The 27,860-nt window shown below is 43.4% G+C and overlaps 1 protein-coding gene across 1 annotated transcript in view; it reads right to left on the bottom strand.

The window, feature by feature from the left end:
- Positions 1-27,860, bottom strand: part of si:ch211-283g2.1 (sodium- and chloride-dependent GABA transporter 1) — a 150,452-nt gene that overhangs the window by 17,005 nt on the left and 105,587 nt on the right. Inside the window, exons 6-12 of the mRNA XM_041196679.1 lie at positions 26,348-26,451; positions 11,951-12,075; positions 10,484-10,596; positions 6,272-6,412; positions 4,992-5,091; positions 914-1,011; positions 139-306 (exon numbers count right to left, since the gene is read on the bottom strand). Coding sequence (XP_041052613.1) covers positions 139-306; positions 914-1,011; positions 4,992-5,091; positions 6,272-6,412; positions 10,484-10,596; positions 11,951-12,075; positions 26,348-26,451 — 849 coding nt within the window. The remainder of the gene's footprint in view (positions 1-138; positions 307-913; positions 1,012-4,991; positions 5,092-6,271; positions 6,413-10,483; positions 10,597-11,950; positions 12,076-26,347; positions 26,452-27,860) is intronic.

Genomic DNA, 27,860 nt, shown 5'->3' with positions numbered 1-27,860 from the left:
GTTTGCATCTTGTGTCTGTTAACAAGGGACAGCTTATTGGAAGTGTGAATGAACTGGCTGGAAGCTGCTGCTGTCTGCCCGAGCTCCCTATTAATTAAGATGTATTGTCATTTATTGCACAGGCTAAAGAGAACACACCTCACAGAATGAACCTTCCAACGTGAGTAACGTGTGGATCACTCCAACAGGAATCCAGATGAGCGAAGTGAGAGCAATGGCCCAACCAAGACCCTGTGCCCACTCTGGGTATTTGTAATTGCCGTAATGTACGGGCTCAAAGTCAATGATGACAAACACTATAATAATCTGAAAAGGGGGAAAGAAACAGGAGAGTTAAGGCTTCTCAGCTTTTCAAAAGAGGAACACAAATAAATACATGCTTATGTTCTACTGACAATAGTGGAAAAGTCTGGAGTGGCGGGGGTGGGGGAGAAGATATTTATATGAATACTAAACTAATGACTGAACGAGCAATGCTTTAAAGTACTTATTATGGGCAGAATTCACTGGAGTAAATTACAATAATCATTCTGCTGCTCAACTCAGGGAGTCAATCTGGTGGAATTACTAATGGTTTCTTGAAGGGCAAGGCAGCATTATTAATGGGTAACACTGTGGTTAAGCACCATTTTTTTTCTTAATAAATATTCAAAAGTAATCTTACTAAGCTTCACAGTGAATACAAAATGAACCCAGAGTGAATTTAAACAGTTCAATATCAAGTAAAGGTTTAACATGTTATAAACGTCAATTAGCTAATTAAACAAATGCAAGCTCATTAGGGGCTCCGTCATGTAGAGGGCGGAATCTGATGGCCCCTGTCGTGATAAGGGAAGATCCCGCCGGGGGAGGGGGCATAAAATTCCGCCCGCAATTTTTTGTTAAGAAACTTGAACTAGTTAATGTTACGTACGAGTATCAGGACAGGAGACAGCAACCAGCAGAAACGAAAGTAAATATTCGGCTTTTTTCCCAGCATCTCCTCAATGTTCTGTGACAACCGAGGGACACCTTTAAAAAAATAAACCTGTCGTTGTCAAATCTTGCTGAAACTTTAATTGGGGCAATAATTCATGTAATGCCTGGGGATTTAAAAATCGCAATGATCTGTTTAAAGCAAAATTGCTTCGTATTTTTACCATCTGCCCTTAGCTGCTGCCCTTGTCCTTCCAGGTGGTAGAAGTCACAGGTTTGGAAGGGGCTGTGGGAGGAGTCTTGGTGAGTTACTGCAATGCATCTTGTAGATGGTACACACTGCTGCCACTGTGTGTCGGTGGTGGAGGGAATGAATTTTTAAGGTGGTGGTTGGGGTGTCAATCAAGTGGGATGCTTTGTCCTGGATGGTGTCAAGCTTCTTAAGTGTTGTTGGAGGTGCTGTCATCCAGTAAAGTGGAGACTATTCCATCACACTCCTGACTTGTGCCTTGTAGATGATGGACAGACTTTGGGGAGACAGGAGGTGAGTCATGCACCACAGAATTCCCAGCCCGAGCACTCTTGTAGCCACAGTATTTATATGGCTGGTCCAGTTAAGCTTCTGTTCAATGGTACCCCCAGGATGTGATAATGGGGATTCAGCGATGGTAATGTCACTGAATGGTTAGATTCTCTCTTGTTGGGGATGGTCATTACCTGGCACTTGTGTGGCATGAATATTACTTGCCACTTATCAGCCCAAGCCTAGATGTTGTCCAAGCCTTGCTGCGTATGGACACAGACAGCTTAATAAGGAAATTCATAAGGAATAGGAGCAGGAGTCTGCCATTTGGCTGCTCCGTATCTGGGGAGTCACGAATGGTGCTGAACGTTGTGCAATCATCAGAGAGCATCCCCGCTTCTGACCTTATGATGGAGAGAAGGTCAGTGATGGAGCAGCTGAAGATGGCTTGGTATACTTCCGCAGATGTTCATTCCCCTGGACAATTATATGAATGGAGCCTAGTCAATTGTGGCCAGCATAGTTGTCAAAGGATTAGACCTGACTTTGCCTAATGAAACTCCAGAGACTTGAGAATAAAAAAATGAAGGCTGATACTCCAATGCAGTACTGAGGGAGCACTGCATTATCAAAGATAGCATCTTTTGGATGATACTTTAAACTGAGTCTCCATCTACCAAATTGCATGGCACTCTTTCAAAAATGATCAGGGGAGATATCCCTGACATTCTGGCTGATATTTATCCCTCAATCAACATCACAATTAATAGATTATCAGGCCATCATCATACTATGGTTTGTAGGAGTTTGTTATGAGCAAATTGGCTGCTGCACTTCCTAAATTATGACAAGAACTACAGTTCCCAAGTATTTAATCGGCTATAAAGTACTTGGGACATTCTGAAGTTGTGAATGGTGCAAGTCTTTTGACATGTCTCTAAAACATAAAAGAAATCATAAACAATGCAAATCAAACTTTATTCTTTTTTGATTATTCAAAAATGAACTTTGCTGAACAAAAAGATGGCCACCACAAGTCACCTGATACCTGGAATTGTAACTTGACCACTAAGGCATTTTATGGATTGCACTGGAAATATACCCTAATATGTTGCTCATGGAACCTCACACTGGGATTATCAAGGTCTATTTCAAAAAAGGAACAATTGAAAGTAAATGGACATAATTTGCATCTCTGTATGCTTACCCCTCTAGCGGAACCCAAGAGGTTACCAAGGCAATGGTTACTTGGAACAGGTTCATCAATATAGATGATGACTCTTTCAGAGGCTAATGACTGAGATGTTATAAACCACCCAACAAAAGCCAGATCCAGACACCAGATAAACGTCCCTTTATGGAATCATTGTAGAGGAAGGAGGTCACATAACTAGAGTGACCATATTGAAATCTCTATATACAGTTGAGAACTCAGAAGTAGAACAATCTGCTGATTTAAATCCAACCTGCAAAGACCCAATAGCAGGTCTCCAGGCTGACCAAGCAGCCTGCTACAAGCCCCCCTTGAAGGCCTTTTATCTGGAAGGCACCAGCCACCACCTGCAAGTCAGATCATGTCCCTGAATATCAACCTCATCTCACTGTGTCACCATCACCTTTAAAGGAATTCTGCACTTCTGCCTTTAGCCAGGAACCTGCTTGAACTGGAATGTCTCTGTGAACTTTCTGGACTCTGGCAATCATGTGCACTGATATCTTTTTCCGTTGCCCTTTTTACTGTTAAGTTATTTGTACTTATAAAACCCCTCTTTCCTATCCCATGTGTGTGTGTGTGTGTGTGTGTGTGTGTGAGAGAGAGAGAGAGTTTGAATGTGCGAGTAAACTAACCAGTTTAATCCCAGGAGAGTTTACTGTGGCTTGCTTTAAAAATTGATGAAACAAACAAAGGGTTTTTGGAATAAGTGACTCAGCCTATTTTTAAAACAAAAAAAACCCTCTCCTTACAGAGAGGCAGTGAGAGAATTATTTATTTCAGTTTTGCTCCTCTCTCCTGTCCATGGCACTCTCCTTTTCTTTATTTCTGACTTATGTGAAGAAAAGACTTCCCAAGTGGATGTTGGAAAGCCCTGTGATATATATATATATATATATATATATATATAGCATCCAGATATTCAGAAGGTCTTGCGTAGTGTTTGGATGAATGGGCTGTGTTTCTCAACAGTGAATGTCAGTAGTCTATTTGTCCATGGACAGCATCACAGCTGAAGCTGTTCCTGTCTTTATTTAATGGCCACACATGCACATTTCCAGCAGAGCGTTGTTGATAGTGACCAGGACTGAGAACTGACTAGTTCATTCTTCCTTAATCTAAATTTCCATGGGCCCAATGACTCAATTAGCAGAGATGGTAGCATAGTAGTAATGTCACTGGATAGTGATCCAGAGGCCCAGGCTAATGTTCTGGGTACATGGGTTCAAATTCCACCATGGCAGCTGGTGGAATTGAAATTTAATTAATAAAATAATCTGGAATATAAAGCTAGTCTCAGTAACAGTGACTGTGAAACTATCTTTGTTGTAAAAACCCACCTGGTTCACTAATATCCTTTCAGGAAGGAAATCTGCCATCCCTTATCTAATCTGGCCTACATGTCACTCCAGACACACAGCAGTGTGGTTGACTCTTAACTGAAATGGCCTAGCAAGCTACTCAGTTCAATGGCAATTATGGGTGGGCAATAAATTCTGGCCTTGCCAGCAACGCCCACATCCCATGAAAGAATAAAAAAGAGTGACCCCCTGGTTAACTCAGACAGCCTGGACACTGTTAAACCTCGTTCTTTACTGTTCAATGTGTAAATTGCTGCTTCACCCAGCAGAGCTAATAGGCTTTCTTCTTATTTGGCTTTGTCTGTCCATCCTCTTCAGTCAATACATTTAATTTCGCTGGGAGTTGAGTAACTGTGAGTTATATGCACTTAACTCTGTGGTAAGTGTAGCGTTCTGTAATGTCATTTTTGCACGATTATAGGAGGGCCAGCTGGGAGTGTCCATGGTGGGATAGTGGGCCTGTATATCTACTGTCTCCAACATCGAAATGTTGGCTTGCTCACTTTCTATGACATGGTTGCTATGAGAAGCTGATTGCTTAAAACTTGTCCTTCCAAATCAGATTTTGGCTAGTCTAATGACTCCTTGGCATTCCAATTAATTTTCATTTGTGTATGTTTGTGTGATGGATCCAATGCACCCCTTGAATTTGGGAGAGGTTCAGTGTTGTTCACTGATGCTTTTTATTAAATGGAGTTAGGATTCTTTTAATTTGGAAAAGGTCACATTTAATGTTTAATGCATTTAAAGCTTAACTTAATTGAAACAACTGGTCATTTTAAAATTAGTAGATTGATACCTGTGTTATATTGTTCTTCTCTATTCAACAGTTACAGTATTGTTATGATAAAGATTATGCTAACTCCTTGTAACTTAGGGATTGATGCCCTGATAAACAATTGGCTGTAATTTTGATACAGATCTATTTGATTGAATCTGTATTGAGATCAGGTCATGATAAGAAACACAGCAGACATACCGTAAATGCAGCAAATAGCAACAACCTCAAAGAAAGCCAGGAAAACAATGGATACTTGAGCAGTATAGTGGTCTAGGAGCTGGAAAACGTAAATCCCACCCTGAAATGACATTAGATTAAAACTGGCGTTAAAGCAATGCTTAGGACAGAAAGATGCAAGCACACTAGAGTTCTGATCCCACAGAAATGTCAGAATCTGAGTGACAGGAGACAATAATATTCTAACAAGAAGCTTAATAATATTTAGAAATAGGGAAAGACCATCAGGCCCAAACAAGCCTGCCTCCTTTTTTGAAAAATAAATCAACCCTTCTCACTCCATAAGATGAGGCACATGATGAGAGGTAAACTGAGTGGGACTTTAATGTCTGGTCTATGAATTTTGCATTAGTGAATGGCACAATATAAAGTTGAGGTTGATCTGAATGGATTGTTTTTGTAAAACAACACAGTTTGTGGTATTGCAAACCTGAAGTTCAGGCTGTCCTAGTCCACTGACCAAACACAGAGAGCTCATTAGCAGCAGACGATTTCTAGTTCTCCAGCTGCACTCTATTCTGATTAGAAGGGCTGATATTATAACAATGACATTTACTGGATGAATTGATAGTTTCACCAACGTTGAAGCATCAGGGTCTGATTCAGCCTGAATTTGCCCTGGAACATTTTAGGTAGAAATTTCAGACAAAATGTGATCAGATGGTCCAGCAATACCAACGTAACAAACTGCGCAGCTCCCAGATAATGATGACAGAATGCATTGGAAATACTCAGCGTGTCTGGCAGCCTCTGCGGAGAGAGAAAAAGAGTTAATGTTCTGAGTCGAATATGACTCTTCTCCAGAACTGTCAGTTCCGAACTCAGTTCTGAAGAAGAATCACAATTTGACTCGAAATGTTAACTCTGTTTCTCTCTCCACAGAGGCTGCCAGACGCGTTGTGTATTTCCAGCACTTTCTGTTGTTATTTTAGCTTTCCAGCATCTACAATATTTTGCTTTCATTTGAATATGCAATTCCCAGGGTGGTTGTAACAAAGGTAATTATATGGAAAACTGTATGATAATGCATTATGAAATTGTATGATTAAATCCACCTAATATGTGCCCAAGGCTGTCAAATATAATTTAGCCAAACTGGAAAATGCTAAGACAATAAAGGTAAAAGTGTTTGAGTTACGGTGGCACTTTGATCCAAATAAAGTATTTTCACGTGATACTTTGACATTATAAAAGTTTATACTTAGAAAATGCATTTGACTGGCATTTGGTGAAAGGTATACCTGTGTGACATTTGGAATTCCGAACAGAAAGCCTACGACACAGACACCCAATACCACAAACTCTTTCCTTTTCAAACATTTCAGTAGCCAATCCCGGTGGGCATCCAATAGACTTGTCACCATCACATCGACCATAGCAAACTGTAAAACAAGGGAGAAAAAGAAGACACGTGTGAAATAATTGCATGGATGAATCCCTAACTTCTTCTGGAATGTTACATGTTCCTTAAATAAAACCCGAACACCATATAATAGATCCCAACACCAAATAAGACTCAATTAAGTGCAATTTGCTCAGTAGAAATATAAAATAAGTAGGCTATTACCCAAAATTGAAAGGCACAGAGACCCTATTTAAAATTTTAAGCCAAGCAGATCCCCTTTACTTTCAAAGGGCCTGCACCTGAAACACGATCCCCACCCTGTGCCTTTCCCCACCCTGGGCTTGCTGTGCAGCCCCAGTGGTGGAATTTTATGGCCCCAATGTGGCAGGGGCAAGCCCGGGAAATGTGGCGAGTTGTTCAAAAGTCCATTGGCTTTGGCGGGACTGGAAAATTCCGCCGGTGGGAGGGGCCCAGTATTTGTGTTTTTTAATTAAACAAAACTTAATTTTCTTTGTGTTTTAGATTTGGTGCCAAGCTTAGTAATAGTATTATCATTCAGAGTCCTGCTGATTTGCCTACTTGCTGTGCTGCTCAATCTATTAAATGCATTTTTTTCATTACAAAGAAATAAATTGCTCCGTGTGTATGATTTAAAAAAATCTATCTTAAAAGAGAAAGGCTTATGGTGTTATGGTAATTTAGTGAATGCCTTTATTGGATGGAACAAAACAAAGAGAGTTGAGAGTCATCTATAACTGAGTGCAATCACCAAGGAGCAGATCATGGATTAAATAGTCTATGCATGTGTTATTATTAAAAGCTGGGAAGAAGTGAAAAAACTGGTGGGTGATACACAAGTAGCTTCTGAGTTAGGCACAGAAAGGTCACTAGACAGACTTCTTAGCTGGATTGAAAAAAGCTTCAAAGTAAAACTGAGCAAAGTGGACATGACCAAAATTGTGTAGTTTTTGGTACTTGCCACTTTAACATTTAATCATTGCACAGAGCATTTAGCAGTCTGTGAAATCCCATCCTAATACAAAGTTGCAGAGGTTGTTAGTCTCCCTGATAAGAGGTACAGTATGGAATTGAGTCACCTGGGCATCCTCCATACAAACTGAAGGGTCCAGCTCAGGATGTTACAACACCCCAAATAATTATTACTTGACGTTTAGAACATTTAATATATTTAAGATCGACAGCGCAATTTTGGTTCAGTGTTTATGTGACAGAATTTTAAAATTTGAATGGCTAGTTATTTAAAATCCAGTTTGCCCAGGAGACTCTTTTCAAGGATGTAAAAGAAACAATTCTTTTTCATCAAGGTTAGTTAGCAGGTTTTCTTAAAGAAGGCAGTTATGTAATTGGAAGTTCTTTTGAGGATGGTAGGTAACAATCTCATAAGGAGATAATATGAAAATCTCAAAAGATATGGATTAATATTCCTAAAGCATCACTATATGCATTTAAAGGTCATTTCTAAAAGATTAAATTAATTTCTAGTGTTAAAAGAAGAAAAAAATTACATTTAGGTAACACCTTTCACAACCTCAGAATGTCCCAATTTGCTTTACAATCAATTAAATACTTTTAAAGTTTAATCACTGTTATAATATAGGGAACTACAGCAGCAAATATGTGAACAGCAAGATCCCACAATGCACAATAAAATAAATGACCAAATAATTTATTTTAGTGCCCTCTGTTGAGGAATACACACTGACCATCACACTGAGAAAACAATGCAATGGGATTTGTTGCATGCACCTGAGCAAGCAGCCAAGGTTTAATATCTAACCCATGTGGTGATATCTCTAGTACCACACTGAAGTGTCAGCTTAGTGTCACAAAACTATCATATGTTTCATAATAGTATTGTGGGATATTGTAAGTTAGGCGTGTGTATGTGGCTGATTTAATTGAATCCGTATTGAGATCAGTTCGCTTTTGCAGAAGCCTGCTGTTCAAGTAACCAAAGTTGTGTTAAAAGCCTTTGGAATTTCACTGTCGAGTGGATGCTTATGCTAACCTTGCTGAATTGCCTATCTAAATTTAAAATCTATTTTGGATTGTTGCGTTAAAGGGTGTGTGTAGTTGGGAGTCAGGTTAATTAGGAATTTTGGGATTTGTTATAATAAATAACAGTGTAACTGTAATCTTGTGTATGTGTTTTAATTCTTTTCTTTTGTTAATAAATGTTTTAATTTAAATTTTAAAATCTCTAAATGTGTTAGTGGACTCATTACTTCTGAATTCAGTGCACAAACCTTCTCATAATAAATATAAATTGCAAAACCGTTGTGATAGCAGAGCCAAGTTTCCCTTGTGGATTTGGTCAGCCTGGCAAATATCATAACATTAGATTATGTCCTGGAGTGGAACTTGAACCTATAACTTTCTAATCCAGATGTGTGAGGGTTATTATGGCTAACAGTAAGACTGAAAAATAGTCTAACCATCTATGAAATGAGGCACAAGAGAGTAAGACTGAGAGTGGCACTGCTTGGCCTTTTACTTCTGGTATTAGGATTCTCACATGATTCATGGATAATGGTTTTTTATCTGCCTAGTCAGTGATCCTACAAGTTTGGGGAATTACTCATTCAATAGCTAGTGAACATAGGCCCTTGCCTCATAATTGACAGGCCGTGGTGCATGATTACAATGTAATCTTTTTATTATTTTTGTTTCTTGGCGGGTTGGTTAAGATATGTGTTTCTGTAAATATTCAATTATAATCATTGTTAGATTACTTGTTCTTTATGAGTTGTTCAATTAATTTATTTTAGCTATTGAGCTGCTATGGTGCACTACTGGTGGCAGCTGAACTGTTTCTTTTACATTACGATTCACTAGGCAAAAGTGAGCCATATTTAACTCAATTACTTGCAGCATTTTTGTGTAAATCAACACACTAATGCTTAGATATGTTTAAAGAAATTATGCATTATCTATTTGAGAAGATACATGAAGTTATGATTTATATTGGACAGAAGTACTTTCTTGATTTCAGCATTTATATGGTCAGGTCTATTTGAATTTTCTATTGTTGAGAGAGAAGATAATTTATTTTGCACTCCAAATATAATTTGGCTGTGTCAATATAATTTCAGGAACTGGGTGGGGGTGGTTGGGGGAGGTGAGCAGTGTTGTGGGTTGGTGTGGTACTGTGTATGAGACAATAGTCTGAATTGTTAATGTGGTGAGAAAGTGTAATATCACTTCAGGATTGTAGGTGATGTCTTCAGGCCAGTGGCTGCTAGTGTCCGCTGGACAATTTTTCTTCAGAGCTTTTGATGGATGCAGAATTTGTTCACAGTGCGGATTTTTTTTAGCAATTGTCACCTCCTTGTATGTAGACTCATAGATGTTTAAAGCACAGAAAGAGGCCATTCAGCCCATTGTGTCTGTGCCGGTCAACAAGGATCTGACTACACTATTACCATTTTCCAGCGCTTGGCCCATAGTCCTAAAGGCTATGGCAATGCAAGTGAATATCTAAATACTTCTTAAAAGTTACAAGAGTTTCTGACTCAACCACCCTTTAAGGCAGTGAGTTCCAGACTTCCACCACCCGCTGGGTGAAAACATTTCTCCTTAACTCCCCTCTTTGCCTTTTACCTCTTACCTTAAAACTATGCCCTCTGGTTATTGACCCATCTACTAATTGAAAACGTGCCTTCCTATCCATCCTACCTAGGCCCCTAATAATCTTATACATGTCTATCAGGTCCCCTCTCAACCTTCGCTGCTCCAAGGAAAACAACCCCAGGCAATCCAATCTTTCCTCATAGCTCAGACCCTCCAGCCCAGGCAGCATCCTGGTAAATCTCCTCTGCTCCCTCTCCAGTGCAATCACATCCTTCCTATAATGTGGTGATCAGAACTGCACGCAGTACTCCAGCTGTGGCCTAACCAGTATTTTATACAGTTCCAGCATAACCTCCCTGTCTTGATTTCTATGCCTCGGCTAATAGAAGCAAGTATCCCAGGTAGGTAGAGAAAGGTTAACAACACTGGATATAAACTTGCAATTCTCTGCTGCAGCTGCCATGCCTCCTCAATCATCACAATAACCTGAAGTTGCCAATGTTTTATAATGACTTACCTCACTATCAAGCCCCAAAAACAGCAGCATAACAAAAAACAGCACTGCCCACAGAGGAGAAACTGGCATCGTAATAAAGGCTTCTGGGTAAACCACAAACACCAATCCTGGTCCTGCAAGGTTAAGAACCTTTGTATAAGTCACCTACTGCAGTGATAATATCACATGAAACAATTAGAATAAGGAAAGAAATTATTTGCCTCCAAAGTATGTAATTTTTTACTGCAATTCTTTTTCTCACCAATTTTCTCTGTCTTTCCTCCTTTCCTATTGCAGGTGTTGATATCTTCTGGGCATAGCTCTATCAACACCTTTTGCAACAGCTATTAATCTTAACCTGACACTGGGAGTTGACAAACTACTTGACTGTAAGGAAGGCACAGCCAGGCCCATTCCTCTCCTCATCCAATATCCACAAAAATAAGTGAGTTGCTGGATAGTGTGCAAGGACCATAGCTGAGCTTCTTTCCTCTAACTCAGAGGCCAACTATAGTATTTCTACTGCCTTGCCCAAGATCAACTCATTCAATACAGACTAGAATTCAAACTCAACCCTCCTTCGTTATTTGAAGGTGCTGAGACATCTTGCCAGAAACACTAGCACTTTTATTTTTAATGCCTTCTGTACTGCAATATGCTGCAGCATCCATGCCATCTTCCCCATCCCTACATGGTAGGTGAAAATATTGGACATTTACTTGCACATATTTCTGGTTAAAGCATGTCACCAGAATTTGGGATCTTAATTTTCACTCAGGAGCAAGAAATAGGTGTTGGGACTGCTATATCCGGGTCCCGAACTTACCCCAGGGGAGAAACAGTGACTCTTTTGGCTTTTGACTGGGGTTTCTCCTTAACTGGCACAGAGTTGGGTTCCCTGTCCAATTAAGGGCAACAGGTAGGCCCTTGAAGCTGGAGGATCAATCAGAGGCCTTCCAACTTCAGAGCAGCATCCATAAAAGGTGAGTATAACCGAGAGGGCGCTTCAACATGAATACAACCTCTCACCAATTCATTTGAAGGTTTAAAAAAAACAGAAAAAGCAGCTGTGCCACCACTGTGGGTATGGCACAGGCTGGTGGAATCCCACCAAAAGGCAGCCTTTCACTGTACCCCTACCCAGGCGGGGAGATTTGGGCTTGCCTGGAGCCCTGGCACTCGGCCTGTCACTTCACACCAACCTCCAGGCATTCAAACTGCCCGCTGTCATGTCAGGAAACCCATGGATAACCCCAACTGGCTACCCGATTTATTTGGAGGGTGGGGGGGGGGGGGTGCAGGCACCCTGCCTGAATATGCATTGGAAAAATGTCTGGTGCCAGGAACAGGATTGGGAAATGGGCATACAAGCTGGCACTGGTATCTTTGGGCCCCTCCCACTTCCACCCCTGACCTCAGAAGGCCCAAAAATTCAGCCCCAAGTCTCAGTCAATTGCAGCTGCTTTTTGCATCTTTACATTCACTTACCATCTACAGCAATATCATCAATAGGGACATTAATCATATGGGACATGTATCCAAATGCAGAGAAAATAACAAACCCAGAAAAGATACTTGTGGCTGCATTAGTCAATGAGATGGCCAATGTATCTCTGTGTGGAAATGAAAACATAATTACCAAATATTAATTTGTAGCTGTAAGCAATTTGTTTACAAATTATTCAAACGTTTGAGAAGACTCATAATCAGACGAGTTTCCAATTCATAATAATTAACTCTTTGATTAAGTTCTATTTAATGATTTTCTTAGACTCAATGCCCAGGGCATGTCTATTGTGAGAAGTGCCCAGCAACACGTATTCCTTTCAATGATTCAAATTTTTCAATAAAAATAGATCTATTAAAAAAAATACTCAGGCACAAAGATAGAGAATAAGTTGTGAAAAGGATGCGAGGAGTCTGCAAAGGGATATAGATAGGTTAAGTGATTGGGCAAAAATTTGGCAGTATATTGGTGGAGTATTTGATGGAGTATAATGTGGGAGAATGTGAACTTGTCCACTTTGGCAGGAAGAATAGAAAAGTAGTGATTGCAGAACTCTGAGGTACAGAGGGATCTGGGTGTCCTGGTACATGAATAATATAGTATGCAGGTACAACAAGTGATTAGGAAGGCAAATGGAATGTTGGCATTTATTGCAAGGGGAATGGAATATAAAAGTAGGGGTGTTTTGCAACAGTTGTACAGGGTATTGGTGAGACCACATCTGGAGTACTTTGTAGAGTTTTGGTCTCCTTACTTAAGAAAGAACATAATTGCATTAGAAGCAGTTCAGAGAAGATTCACTCAACTGATTCTTGGGATGAGGGAGTTATCTTATGAGGAAAAGTTAGACAGGCTGGGCCTGGAGTTTAGAAGAATGAAAGGTGATCTTATTGAAACATAAGACCCTGAGGGGCTTGACAGAGTGGATGCTGAGAGGATGTTTCCCCTTGTGGGAAAGAATAGAATTTGGGGACACAGTTTAAAAATAAGCGGTCTCCAACTTAAGACAGAGATGAGGAGAAATTTTTTCTCTCAGATGGTTGTGAACTTGTGAGAGTCTCTGCTCCAGAGAACAGTAGAGGCAGAGTCCTTGAGTATTATTAAGGCAGAGGTCGATAGATTCTTGACTAATAAGGGGGTCAAAGGGTAAAGGAAGTAGGCAAGAAAGTAGTGTTGAGGCCACAGTTAGATCAGCCATGATATTATTGAATGGTAGAGGGTTAATTGGCCTACTCCTGCCCCTAATTTGTACGTTTGTATCTATAGAAAGATCCATCTTTGACTTTCTAGTATAATATTAGATTAAAAGAGGAGGCTAATAATGTTATAGAAAATAGTGGTAAGCCTGAGATTGGGAACATTTATAAACCAGCAAAGGGTGACGAAAGAGTTGATAAAACAGAAAAAAATTAGAATATTATAATAAATTAGCCAGAATGTAAGTCATGATCATTGCTGCTTTTACCAAGTATATAGAAAGGTGGAGAGTAGCTAAAGTTAACATTGGTCCCTTAGAGGCAGATACAGGAGAAATTATCATGGGGAATGAGGAAATGGCAGATATGTTGAACAAACATTTTGGGGAGAACTTTCTCCCCGCTGGGCAGGCTGGGCAGGAGCGGGCGCCACCCACGATCGGTTGCACGCAGCCATTTTATGTGGGTGGATCAATTAAGGCCCACCCAGCATAACGCGCACCCGGAAGCGCTCAGCGCTACCTGTATGGGCGGTGGGAGGAGTCAGAGTCAGGGTCTGTGCTCTTTCGCGCACGCACGCAAAAGAGTGCAGAAATCTCCCTGAGGCACGGCGCTGCCTCAGGGAGATTAAGAAAAGTCCTAAAGATGTGAAAAATAAAAGAATAAAATTATTCAGACATGTCCCCTCATGTGACAGTGTCACATGAGCTGGGACAAGTTTATGAATTTACATGAAACATTTCATTAAATTAGTAAACCCTTCATTAAACCTCATCCCGCCCATGGATGAGGTTCCATGAAAAATGCGAAAGCCGCATGGACTCTTCGCCTGTCCGCCAACCTTAAGGTTGGACGGGCAGCCCAGATAAGTACTTCAATTAGTTGATTAATGGCCTTAATAGGCCTTTGACAGTTTGGCGGGTACGCAGCCGACTCCGGTGCCCGCCCGCCGAACTGAAGATTGGAATGACGCACAGTGAAGTTGGGAAGCACGCCCGACATCACTGCATGTCATTTTACTTGTCAGCGTGCAGGGCCCACTCCCACAGGCTGACCAGAAGAATCTGCTTTTTGTGTTTCTAGACACAGTAGAAGATACAAATTATATACCAGAGATAGAGACTAACCAAGGGGCTAATAGATGTGAGGGAATATCAGCAGAGAAAAAGTATTAGAGAAACTTGAGTGTCTAAAATATGACAAGTCCCTTGGACCTGATGGTCTACATCATAGTGTTCTAAAAGAGGTAGCTGCAGTGATAGTGGATACACTGGTCATAATTTTCCAAAGTTACGTGGATTCTAGAATGGTTCCAATGGAATGTAAATTTAACAAAAGAAGCATCACTATTCCAGAAACTAGAGAGAGAGGAAACAGGGAAGTACAGGCTAGTTAACTTGACAGCAGTCATTGAGAAAACGTTGCAATCTATCATGAAGGAAGTCTTAATCTTGAATTTAGAAAATCATAGTATAAGCAGACTGAGGCAACATTGTTTTGTGAAAGGGAAATCACATTTGACAAATTTATTAGTTAAAATTTTGAGAATGTAACTTGTTAGGTAGATAAAAGGGAGGCAGTAGATGTAGGTTACTTGGATTTCCAAAAGGCATTCAATAAGATGCAATGTAAAGGGTTAACATGCAAAAGGAGAGCTCATGGATTTGGAGGTAACACATACGCATGGATAGATTGGTTAACAGACAGGAATCAGAGAATAGGGATAAGTGGGGCATTCTCAAATAGGCGACCTGTGTCTAGTGAAGTGCCTCAAGGATCAGTGCTGAGGCTCCAGTTATTTACAATCAATATTAATGGCTTAGACAAAGAGACAGAGAATAATGTATCTAATTTTGCTGATGATACAAATGTGAGAATGTAAGCTATGAGGGGGACACAAAGAATCTATAAAGAAATATAGACAGGTTAAGTGAGTGGGCAACAAGATAGCAGATGATGCATGATGTGGACAACTCTGAGGCTATTCACTTTGGTTATAAAAATAGAAAAGCAGAATATTTTTTAGAATGCATGGAATTTGCAAATGTTGATGTTCAGGGAGGCTTGGGTATATTCATACAAGGAACACAAAAATTTAACATGCAGGTACAGCAACCAATGAGGGAGGCAAATAGAATGAGGCCTTTATTGAAAAGGAACTGGAGTGCAAGGACATTGTTGCTGCAATTGCACAGGGCTTTGGTGAGACCTGGAGTACCGTGCGCTGTCTTGTTCTCCATTTCTAAGGAAGGATTATACTTGCCTCAGAGGCGGTAGTGAAGGGTTACATATTTGGTTCCTGGGATAAGAGCATTGCCCTGTGATGACAGGGTGAGTAAATTGGGCCTATACTATCTGGAGTCTAGAAGAGTGAAAGGTGATCTCATTAAGACGCACAAGATTTTGAAGAGGCTTGACTGAGAGGTTCCTTCTCCTGGCTGCAGATGGTAGAACATGGGAACACAGTCTCACGGAAGAATAGTCCGTGCCTGCTGGCTTTCGGCGTGTTCTGTGGCATGAGTGGACAATATGACAAGAAAGCCAAAAATCGGTTTTATGATGTCGTGAAACTAGTTTGCAATTGTCCGCTCGACCCGCCAATGGTGGGCTGTGGTTCCTCCATTGGACGCAGGATCCTCATTGTAATACATCTGCATATCATTATAAGCCCAGCCTGCCGGAATCATTCCCTGACACCCTCTCACCCTGCTGGATTGTCCGCCTGATCAAGCTGACGTGTTTTACAACAGCATATAAAAGGCATACACTTGGCAGGCTGCACTTTGAGGGGAACTCGGAGGTGAGTACACAATAACGTTCCAGAGTGCTCGCCTGGGTCACCTGTTGGACTTCAAGGTTGAGGCACATTGGGAGTTTGGGGGGGGGTGCGGTGGTGAGGGCAAGGGGCTGCCCTGTGGTTGAGGTGTGTTGGGGGGGGGTGCATGGGCTGCCCTGCGGTTGAGGGTTGCCCACAAGCACATGTAGGGTAGGGTGGGTGAGGGGTGAGGGAAGCGGCCACGTATTAGGGACACTGCAGCTGAGACAGTTCAGGTGCAGGGCATTGATGTGATTGGAGTCGGGCCTCTAGCTTCTCTGCCCACTCAAACAACGCAGAGGCATGAAAGTGCCATCAAGCGCCCCAGAGCTTTTCACCCCTCGGGCATAGACTGCAAACTGATGAGTGTTTTAGTGGACTGCTGAACAGTTGGATGACTGGGCACATTGTACAATCTCCTTGCTAAAGCTGGCCATGGAGCAGTCACTGGTGGAGTTGCTCACAGCCCCTTGCAATGTCATCCCAGATTGGACCAGTCTCCCCCATGGTTCAAGCTAACAGTGCAGCCTTGCAGCGATGGTTAGGAGAATGCCTGCACCTGAGCTGAGAGCAGAGCATGCAGTCCCGTGGGCAAAGCTGCTGCCAATCAGTCGGGTGGAGTGGGGCAGAGGTGGGTGGGGTTTCGGGAAGCCATGCAGCTCACTAATCTCTGGCCATCCAAATGGTGGCCAGCACTCTCTGGGATGCGTTAAGGGGCCTTCAGACTTAACAAAGGGAGGTTCTTTATATACCCATGCTAACCCACGCATCTCTCTCTTTCATACTGCAGGAGGAGTACATCAGGATCACAGATCCTGGTGAACTAGCTGTATGCCTTGTAGCGTACAGAGAGTGAAGATGACTGAGAAGAGAGTGATTGAGGCACCTGGCTGTACAGAGAGAGGAGCAGCACCCTCAGGAAGAAGGGGTGGCTGGGGCTCCCGCACATGCTGCCAAAGAGCCACAGCAAGCCGTTGGTCAACCCATAGCTAGACACAGGGTTTATAGACGCCGTCTTTCATTCCGGCGAGATGACCAGTGTCGCCGAAGACTGCGCTTGTCTAGGGAGCTGGTTGGTCACATCTGCCAGCTACTGCATGACTTGGCACCACAGGGACTTGGAGGGCATCTACTGGCAGTAGCCATGAAAGTGCTCCACATGTGACCTCTGTGGGATATCACAAGCCTCCACCCACAAATGCATCTATGAGGTCACGGATGCCATTTTTGCAAGGACACATAACTTTGTGCATTCTGCCCTGGACCAGAACAACCAGGATGCAAGAGTGATTGGATTTGCCCAAATCTCAGGTTTCCCACAGTTCCCTCGACATGTGCAGTCTTTGGCGATACTGGTTCTCAGTTAAGTCTGAAGGCCCCTTAACGCATCCCAGAGTTTAGTGCGCTGCATGGCTGCCCTCCACCCCACTCCACCCGACCAACTGGCGGCAAAGTGCCCACGGGACTGCATGCTATGCTCTCAGCTCAGGAACAGCCATTCTCCTAACCCACACTGCAAGGCTGCACTGTTAGCTTGCACCATGGGGGTGACTGGTCCAAACCGGAATGATGACATTGCAAGGGGTTGTGAGCAACTCCATCAGTGACTGCTCCACAGCCAGGTTTAGCAAGGAGATTGTACAACATGCCCAGTCATCCAACTGTTCTGTGGTCCACTAAAACACTGTGCATGAGGGGTGAAAACCTCTGGAGCACTTGGTGGCACTTTGATGCCTTTACATTGCTTGAGTGGGCAGAGAAGCTAGAGACCATTGACTGCACTCCCGTGGCACTCAGATCTCCATCACAACACATAGTCAACTATGTCAACCGCAAGGGACTCTATTCGTTGAATGTGCAGCTGGTGTGTGACCACCACAAATGCATCCTGCAGGTCTGCGCATGGTTTCCAGGGAGTGTCCTCGAATCCCACATTCTCAGTTGGTCACAGATCCCTGACGTCTTTCAGGGTCCACAGAAGCTGCAAGGATGCCTCCTCGTGGACAAGGGCTACTCACAGAGGCCGTGGCTAACGACACCCGTGCGACGGCCTCAGACTGAAGCAGAGTGAGGGTATAACGAGGCCCACGCTGCAACTCGCAGCCTGGTGGAGCAAACCATCAGGATAGTGAAGATGAGATTCCAGTGCCTGGACCGGACTGTTGGAGCTCTGCAATATAGTTCACAGAGAATGTCATGCATCATTGTCATCTGCTGCGCCCTTTACAATCTGGCACTGCAACGGGGAGAGGAGCTGGCTGAGGAGCAGGAGGAGCTGCACATCTCCTCCGATGAGGAAGATGCCGACGAGGATGAGGGTGAGAGGGTCCTCGAAGGCAACGATGATGGGGGTGAGGTCCTTGCATTGGCTAGACGAGGCAGGCGTGTTCGGGTGGCCCTGATAGCTGCTAGATTTGTGGAGGATAATAACGACATGTAGTGAGGAGACACCATAAGATCCTTACATTGCGTCTGTGAGCGTTTGACTCCATCTGACTTATGGCAGCATGCATACCCTCTGTTATAATGTTCCTGTCATGGAGATGCAATGGAGGCCCAATAATCACTCATTTGCAGGAGGATGATGATGACATGCTGTGAGGACATTCCATAGATCTTCACATAGCCTCTGAGAATGTCTGACTCTTGTCTGGCCGAGGGCAGCTTGCTTGTGCTCTGTGATCAGGATCATATCATAGAGATGCAGCCATGAAACTTTAAAAGCATCTGTTCCTTTGTCCGCCTTCAGCACCTGACGCTTTCAGGAGCACAGTGTCACCAGTCACAGGTACTGATGAGATGGGGGCCAGCCCCATCTTAAAGGTGCTGAGAATAGAGTGACAGAATTCTGTGACGCCTGCCCACAACACTCTGGTAGCAATGACAAGCACCATTGAGGTGCAGGCATCAGGAATGTGTCCAGGGAGTGTGAGGCCAGACCATCACTTTGGGCTGAAGGCTGCACAGACCACAGGGAAGAGACGCTGGGCTGAGACACCTGCCTTTATCTTGTGCAGAAAGGTTTCACATTTGAGTGACAAGAACACTGCTTATCAGAACAAGGAGCCATAGGCAGGGAGTTTATGACAATAGTGAACATTCTGTACAAGTGATTAACACCCGTGCCCAGGCTGTGCAACCACATCTTCTTAACTTTCCTAACCCTGCCGCCCGGCCATCCACAGTGGAGGTGGGGGCAGCCTGCTGACTGCTACATCCTGTCTGTGATGACCTTGGCGGGCTTCCTCTGGAGGGCTGAGACCTGGAGGGCCCTGGCCTGCTTTCGGGGTCCTGCTGTGTGTCAGTGGCACCCTCCTTGGCCTGTGAAGCTGGAGCTGTTGAGGTCACAGGGAGAGGGGATTTGGATGGGCCGGACACTCCTGGAGTCACCTGGATGGATGTCCCTGGGGGGTACACCTGCTGATCCTCCTCCCAATGGGTGGCCAGGGACCCCTGGCTGATGCCTTGAGGAGAAAGGGTAGCTGGAGTGAGATCAAGCTGCCCCACACCCCTTTCATGTACACATTGTTGGAGGCCAACTATGGCATTAGCAATGGAGTTGAGCCCACGTAGCAATGCAGGAGTGACACATTGGATCAAGGTCTCAATGGTGGCCACCATCCTACCAGTGTTGAACTCGGTGCATTGGCATGCTGGCACTATCACCTCAACCTGAAGGCGGACAGACTCCTCCATTGTGCCTTGCAATCTGAGGACATCCCTTCCTGATGTTCCCAAGCTTGCATTTGCGGCTCCTGCAACTGTGACATGACCGAGTCCAAAGGCTCGTCATCTGACTTGGCTGCAGCAAACTTCTGGCCTCCAGCAGTCCACTGAGTGCCAGACATCTGGGAAGTCCCTGCCAGCGCCTGCTGTGGATCAGATAGTGCAATGTGCTCACCAGATTGTGATCCCAAGCCTACTCCAAAGTGAAGTCCCACCGATTGTGTGTCTCTGCACTGGTGGAGGGTATGGCTGAGTGCTGTGATGGGACTTCAGGGAGGGTACCTCCAGATTCCTCTTCAGAGGTTTCTTTGGGGCTTCATTGGAGGCCCTGGGTCATGGACTCCATCGGCTGTTTTCCAGATGTGTCTGTGGAAGCAAGGGGAGATAATTAGTGCATGGCAGTGGCCTGTGAAACAGGACACATCACACATAGCATGGTTGTCTGATGGATGTTGCATTGCTGGATCCTCACTTGGCAGAGCAACTCCTACATCACAGTCAGCACAGGACTGGTCCAGATCGTCACAGGCCAGCAGGAAGACTCTGTTTTCAAAGTTCATGAGGCTTTTGATTTCAGGCATTCCTCCACCGGCCTGTGACCTCTCCCTCTTGTTGTGTACCAGCTGGTCCTGCATGAATAGAGATGGAGAGAGTGTAAGCAGGATGCCTGCCAGGCCAGATGATAAATAAGCCTGGCCTGTGTGGGTGGTGAGTGGTCCCGTAGACAGGATGAGGACAATGATGGTGAGTGTGAGAGAGTGAATGGTAATGTCCTTTGAACCGGCAGTGAGTGAGGGCCCTGTGGATGTATGATGTTTGTGAGTGTGTGAGTTGAGAATGATGAGAAGAATGACTTACCCTGGTGGGTCAGAAAAGATCATTCATCGTCTTGTGGCACTGGGTGGCTGTCCTCTTTTGAGGGTGTTGGCGCTGACCACCACTGCCACCGCCTCCCAAACTGGATTAGTGATGTTGCTGCCCATCCAGAGCGGCGATGCAGGACATCATGCGTCCAAAAGGTGTTAGAGGGATGTGACATTGAACCTAGGGCTTGCTGTCTTTTTGCCTTTCAGAGCCATGTCATCTTTGCAGCAGTCGTGGGCTACACTTTAAATGTGGCACCCGGCGCGATGAAGCATTGAGGTGAATGAGAGCCCCCCCCGCCATGGAAATGGCGTGTTTCCTGGGAATGCATAATTAATGTGGCGGGTCTGGGATGAAACAGTGTGAAAAGCCGCCATTGCAGCCAGTGGGTAGAACGTTATCTTACCCGCCCGCTACTGCACTTAGTGCAAACCTGGGATGATTCCACCCGCAGAATAAAGGGTTGATCATTTAGGGTTGAGAAATTTCTTCACTCAGAATCTTTGGAATTCTCCAACCCAGAGGTTATGGATTCTCCATTGTTGACTATATTAAAGATTGAGATAAATGGACTTTTGGTTTCTCTGCGAATCAAAGGATTTGGGGAGCAGGGGAGAAGTGAAGTTAAGGCTGAAGATCAGCCATGAATTTTTTGAATGGCAGAGCAGACTCGAGGTGATATATGGTCCACTCCTGCTCCTATTTTTTAAGTTCTTACATTGTCCAGGAACATCTCTTGCCCAGAGAATGTCTCTTGCCCAGGGAAAGTGCCTGTTGCTCACAGGTGGAAAATTGACACTAGTAGATGTGAGGGAACTTTGATTAAACGGGCAAGTTTTTTTTTATTAAGAAACCAAACCGTTTACTAAGCTGAAGGGCTGAGACCAATAGTGCAGGCTAAAAAGAGTCAAAAAGAGAGATGAAATAAAATAGGAAGCAGCAATTAGGTGACACAAAGTTTGGGCTTTAGAAACTTGAAGATTCCAGGACAAGAAGGACTGAGGATATCAGAAATAATGAAGTTATAATGGCTCATTATTTCCTTAATCAATGGTAGTCATTTTAGGGGCTTTCACATAATCGAAAAGATCACAAGGATAAGTACAAATGAGGAAGGCCATTTGGCTGATCTTTCATAGAGAGCTTCAATACACCCCATTACATTGTCTAACTGCTTTTTAATTAACTTCAGAGTTGTCGCCCTTCTGAAATTGCCATTTTCTAGTTTTCTATCTCTGTCCCCTTGTCCCTTAGTCATCATTTAACATAGGAACATAGGAGCAGGAGTAGGCCATTTCAGCCCATCAAGCTCGCTCCGCTATTCAATACGATCAAGGTTGATCATCCATTTCAATTCCTTTTTCCCACACTATCCCCATATCCCTTTGTGTCATTGGTATTTAGAAATCTGTCAATCTCTGTTTTAAACATATTGTGACTGAGCTTCCATGGCCCTCTGGGGTAGAGAATTCCAAAGATCCACAACCCTCTGAGAAAAAATAATTCTCCTCATCTCAGTCCTAAGTGGCTTCCGCCTTATTTTGAAATTGTGCCCCCTGGTTCTAGACTCCCCAACCAGAGGAAACATCTACCCTGTCTATCTCTAAGTATTTTATAGGTTTCAATGAGATCACCTCTCAGTCGACAAAACTCTAGAGAAAACAGGCTTAGTTTTCCCAATCTCTCATTATTGGACAGTCCCGCCGTCCCAGGAATAAGCTTAGTGAACCTTCGCTGCGCTCCCTCTATGACAGTAATATCCTTCCTAAAGTAAGGAACCAAAACTGCACACAGTACTTCAGATGCCATCTAATCAAGGTCTACACAACTGAATCAAGACTTTGCTACTTCTGTACTCAAATCCCCTTGAGATAAAGGCTAACATATCATTAGCCTTCCTAATTGCTTGCTGCGCCAGCATGTTAGCCTTCAGTGACTTATTGATGAGGGTACCCAGGTCCCTTTGTACATCTACACTTGCTAATTGCTCACCATTTAAGAAATACTCTGCACATCTGTTCCTCCTACCAAAGTGGATAACCTAACATTTTTCCACATTATGCTCCATCTGCCATGTTCTTGCCCACTAACTAAATCTGTCCAAATCCTCCTGTAGCCGTCTTACATCTTCCTCACAACACACATTCCCGCCTAGCTTTGTGTCATCTGCAAACTTGGAAATATTACATTTGGTCCCCACATCCAAATCATTGATATATCTTGTGAACAGCTGGGGCCCAAGTACTGATCCTTACGGTGCCCCACTCGTCACAGCCTGCCAACACGAAAATGACTCGTTTATTCCTAATGTCTGTTTTCTGCCTGTTAACCAATCCTTAATCCATAGCAGTATATTAGCTCCCGTCCCATGTGCTTTAATTTTGCTAACCAACCTCCTGTGGGGGACTTTATCGAAAGTCTTCTGAAAATCCAAGTATACTACGTCCCCTTTGTCTATGTTAGTAACATCCTCAAAGAACTCTAACAGGTTTGTCAAACATGATTTCCCATTCATAAATCCATGTTGACCATACCCAGTCAGATCATTATTATTTAAGTTTCCATTTACCACATCCTTTATAACAGCTTCCAGCATTTTCCCTACTACTGTTATAGGGCTTCCTCCCTCTCTCCCTTCTTAAATAGTGGGGTGAGATTTGCTACCTTCCAAACTGCAGGAACCATTCCAGAATCTATAGAATTTTGGAAGATTATCACCAATGCATCCTCTATCTCCATAGCTATATTTTTCAACACTCTGGGATGTAGAATATCTGGTCCTGGGGACTTACCAACCTTCGGTCCCATTAATTTCTCCATACAACCTGCTTACTAATATTATTTTCCTTCAATTCCTCATTCTCCCTCATTTCTTGGATCTCTAATTCTGGGAGATTTATTGTGTCTTCTTCAGTGAAGACAGGCACAAAGTAATCATTTAGCTTCTTTGCCATTTCTCTATTCCCCATTATAAATTCTTCTGATTCTGCCTGCAATGAATCTACTGAGAAACTATTCAGATACCCCTTACATATCGCTATAAAGTTCTGTCTAATTTATTTCTTTTCAAAGCCAGAGTTTCCTTATAACTCAGTCATCTAATACATGGTCTGTTACCATTCTCTGGGCTCTTTCTGGCACTTAAATGTTTTCCAAAGACCTTAACAGCCAGAACTGTATTCAAAATAGGAATCCAGATCACTTATGTGAATCATCAATGGTTGGGGCCCCAGTACCAGTATTTGGGGTACTCGACTCAATGCATCTTCCCAGCCTGATCTTACTCTTTGGTCCATTGCTTTACACCTTTCAGCCAATTCCTAACACATTCCCAAATTTGACCTAGAATACCCACTGGTTTATGCTGCACATCAGCTTTTCATGTGAAACATTAAACGTTTTCTGAAAGTTTAAATACCGTGGAGTGAAATTTCATTTTCATGGCATGGTAAATTAGGGCAAAGTCAGCATGGTTTCATCAAGGGGAGGTCATGCCTGACAAATCTGTTAGAATTGTTTGAGGAGGTAATGAGTAGGTTAGACAAAGGAGAGCCAATGGATGTTATCTACTTGGACTTCCAGAAGGCCTTTGACAAGGTGCCACACAGGAGGCTGCTCAGTAAGATAAGAGCCCATGGTGTTAGAGGCAAGGTACTAGCATGGATAGAAGATTGGCTGTCTGGCAGGAGGCAGAGAGTGGGGATAAGGGGGTCCTTCTCAGGATGGCGGCCAGTGACTATTGGAGTTCCACAGGGGTCAGTGTTGGGACCACAACTTTTCACTTTATACATTAATGATCTAGATGAAGGAACTGAGGGCATTCTGGCTAAGTTTGCAGATGATATAAAGATAGGTTGAGGGACAGGTAGTATTGAGGAGGTGGGGAGGCTGCAGAAGGATTTGGACAGGTTAGGAGAATGGGCAAAGAAGTGGCAGATGGAACACAACGTAGGGAAATGTGAGGTCATGCACTTTGGTTGGAAGAATAGAGGCATAGACTATTTTCTAAATGGGGAGAGAATTCAGAAATCTGGAGTGCAAAGGGACTTGGGAGTCCTAGTCCAGGATTCTCTTAAGGTTAACTTGCAGGTTGAGTCAGTAGTTAGGAAGGCAAATGCAATGTTGGCATTTATTTCAAGAGGACTAGAATATAAAACCAGGGATGTGCTGCTGAGGCTTTATAAGACTCTGGTCAGACCACATTTAGAATATTGTGAGCAATTTTGGGCTCCGTACCTCGGGAAGGATGTTCCGGCCTTGGAGAGGGTCCAGAGGAGGTTCACGAGAATGATCCCAGGAATGAAAGACTTAACATATGAGGAACATTTGAGGACTCTGGGTCTATGCTCGATGGAGTTTAGAAGGATGAGAGGGGATCTGATTGAAACTTACAGAATACTGAAAGGCCTGAATAGAGTGGACGTGGGGAAGATGTTTCCATTAGTCTTTAGGAGAGACTAGGACTGGAGGGCACAGCCTCAGAGTAAAGGGAAGACCTTTTAGAACAGAGTTAAGGAGAAACCTCTTTAGCCAGAGAGTGGTGAATCTATGGAATTCATTGCCACAGAAGGCTGTGGAGGCCAGGTCATTGAGTCCATTTAAGACCGAGATAGATAGGTTCTTGGTTGGTAAGGGGATCAAAGGTTACGGGGCGAAGACGGGAGAATGGGGTTGAGAAACTTATCAGCCATGATTGAATGGGGGAGCAGACTCGATGGGCCGAATGGCCTAATTTCTGCTCCTATGTCTTATGGTCTTATGGTCTTATGGCCTAGGTGGTAATCTCATGGGACAGATAGCCCACTATTTATAGAACCCATCTGATTTATATTCTGTTGAAACCCTCCATTGTTTTTATGGGTGGCTGTTCTGCAGGTTACAGCCGTAGAGTGGGAGATTTCCCTTGGGGCAAAATTTTTAGCTCGACGGACGGGTGCGTGCCCGACCCACATGAGAGTGAGATGTTGCGCGTTGATGTCAGGCGAGTGTCCCAACACCAATGCACAGTCGTGTGATATTTCAGTCAGCAGGCATGCGAAGGAGTTGGCAGCGTGCCAGCCGACAATTAAAAGGCTTATTTAGGCCATTAACAAGGCTATTGAAAGAAACGTTTCGCTGCCCGTCCAACCTTAGTGTTGGCGGGCAGGCGAGAAGGCCAAGCGGCTGTTGCACTTTTTAGGAAATCTCATCCAAGGGCGGGATGAGGTATCCTAAAGCAAATAAAAATGAAAGTTTTAAAATTTTAATTAATAACGTGTCCCTGTCACATGAGCGGGGACATGTTTTATTACATTTTTCAATTCTTTATTTTTTTTAAACTCTTCCCCTCCCTGAGGCAGCTCTGTGACTCAGGGAGATTCTGAAGCCAACACTCACGTGTATGCGTGAAGTTCGCACTCACCCCATTCGCCCTCCTCCCGCTGCCCATACAGGTAGCGGTGAGTGTTGCCACTTGCGTCTCACACTAGGCGGGCCTTAATTGGCCCGCCAGCATGAAATCGCCTTCTGGCCTTGATCGCGGGCAGCGGACAGCTTCCCAACTGCCCCTGCCCACCCCTGCCAAGACCGCCCGACAAGGGCTAAAATTCTGCCCATGGAAATTCAGCCCGCTACATTGCACTAGTAGAGCTGCCAGTCCACCATTTATAAAACACATTTCAAATAATAACAGAATAGGATAATAATACAGGTTTCAGATTGGCTTCATTAGTTGAGCTATACTAATAATTATTGGTAAATCCCAGCGCACTCATCAAGGCAAGAATAAACAAAAATACTTAAGAATATTGTTGTCGAACTTGTTGTAACTCGACATGGAAATCAATGAACCAAAGCCAATGCCAATGGAATTGAAGACCTGGACAGCAGCATATACCCACACCTGAGAATAAAATAAAGACAATGAAACTGAGCAAATGTGGTGACTCTGAGGACAATAGCCATGCAGCATTCTGGGTAAGGTAATGGGGAGGGGCCTTTTTTACCCATACAATTGCAATACAGGTTGCTGGCAGTTACATTGAACCAGCTGCAAGTACAAAATGATCGACTTTAAAACTTCATAATTTCAAAGAAAACCAGATCCTCTGCAACTGGTACCCACACCCCCTCAATTTTCTCCCTACTTGTTCTGAAGGTACAGATGTTTAGGCTGGACCACAATTCTATTGGTGCCAGTTGTGTTCCAGCATCTAACTCAAGTGTCCATTCTTCAAGTTAATACTTAGCTCTGAGTGTAGATGGATTATTTAACCTTGAAAGCCCCATAATCCAACATCCACATCAATGTAATTTCAAACAGGGACTGTCCTCAGCAACGGGAGTCCTATAAATTTTTTCCCTAAATTTATACACTGGAACACAAAAATTAAAAATTAAAAACTTCCCCACCACAATGTGAATACAAGAATAAATCTTTGGAGAGTTAAATTGCATGGTACAGAAGCCTGCAATTTTTTTTAAAGCCTTACATTGTAAGTGAAATTGGAAGCTGAAATTATATAATTTGCCATTCTAGAAATCTCTGTGCACAGTTACAAACTAGACCACAGAGAGAGAGAAATTGTTCATGCTGATTTTTTGTTGAGAAATACTTTTAACACTGTAGGTAATGTATATCTTGTTGCTTAAGTGCAGAAAAATTTCTAAAAGCAGAATATAACAACCTGATTGACAGGAAGGAAATATCAAAATCTGTGGAATCAGAGGAACTCTTAGTACTGGAATGTGAGACCAGCCAGGTGATTGACACAGTGGTGTACTGTCTCAATGGGGTGAGCTGTGATATTGCTTTTTAAAATTCATTCATGGAATGTGGGCTTCGCTGGCCAGGTCAGCATTTATTGCCCATCCCTAGATGCCCTTGAGAAGGTGATGGTGAGTTGCCTTCTTGAACCGCTGCAGTCCATGTGGTGTAGGTACATCCACAGTACTGTTAGGAAGGGGGTTCCAGGATTTTGATCCAGCAACAGTGAAGGAATGGCAATATATTTCCAAATCAGGATGGTGTGGTGAGTGACTTGGAGGGAAACTTCCAGGCGGTGGTGTTTCCATCCATCTGCTGCCCTTATCTTTCTAGATGGTAGTGGTCATGGGTTTCGAAGGTGCTGTCAAAGGAGCCTTGGCAAATTCCTGCAGTATATCTTGTAGATGGTACACACTGCTGCTCCTGTGCATTGGTGGTGGAGGGAATGAATGTTTGTGGATGTCGTGCCAAACAAGCAGGCTGCTTTGTCCTGGACGGAGTCAAGTTTCTTGAGTGCTGTGGGAGCTGCACTCATCCAGGCGAAT

Source organism: Carcharodon carcharias, chromosome 10 (assembly GCF_017639515.1).
Source record: "Carcharodon carcharias isolate sCarCar2 chromosome 10, sCarCar2.pri, whole genome shotgun sequence".
Lineage (NCBI taxonomy): Eukaryota > Metazoa > Chordata > Chondrichthyes > Lamniformes > Lamnidae > Carcharodon > Carcharodon carcharias.
This window is presented reverse-complemented; position numbering and strand designations above follow the sequence as displayed.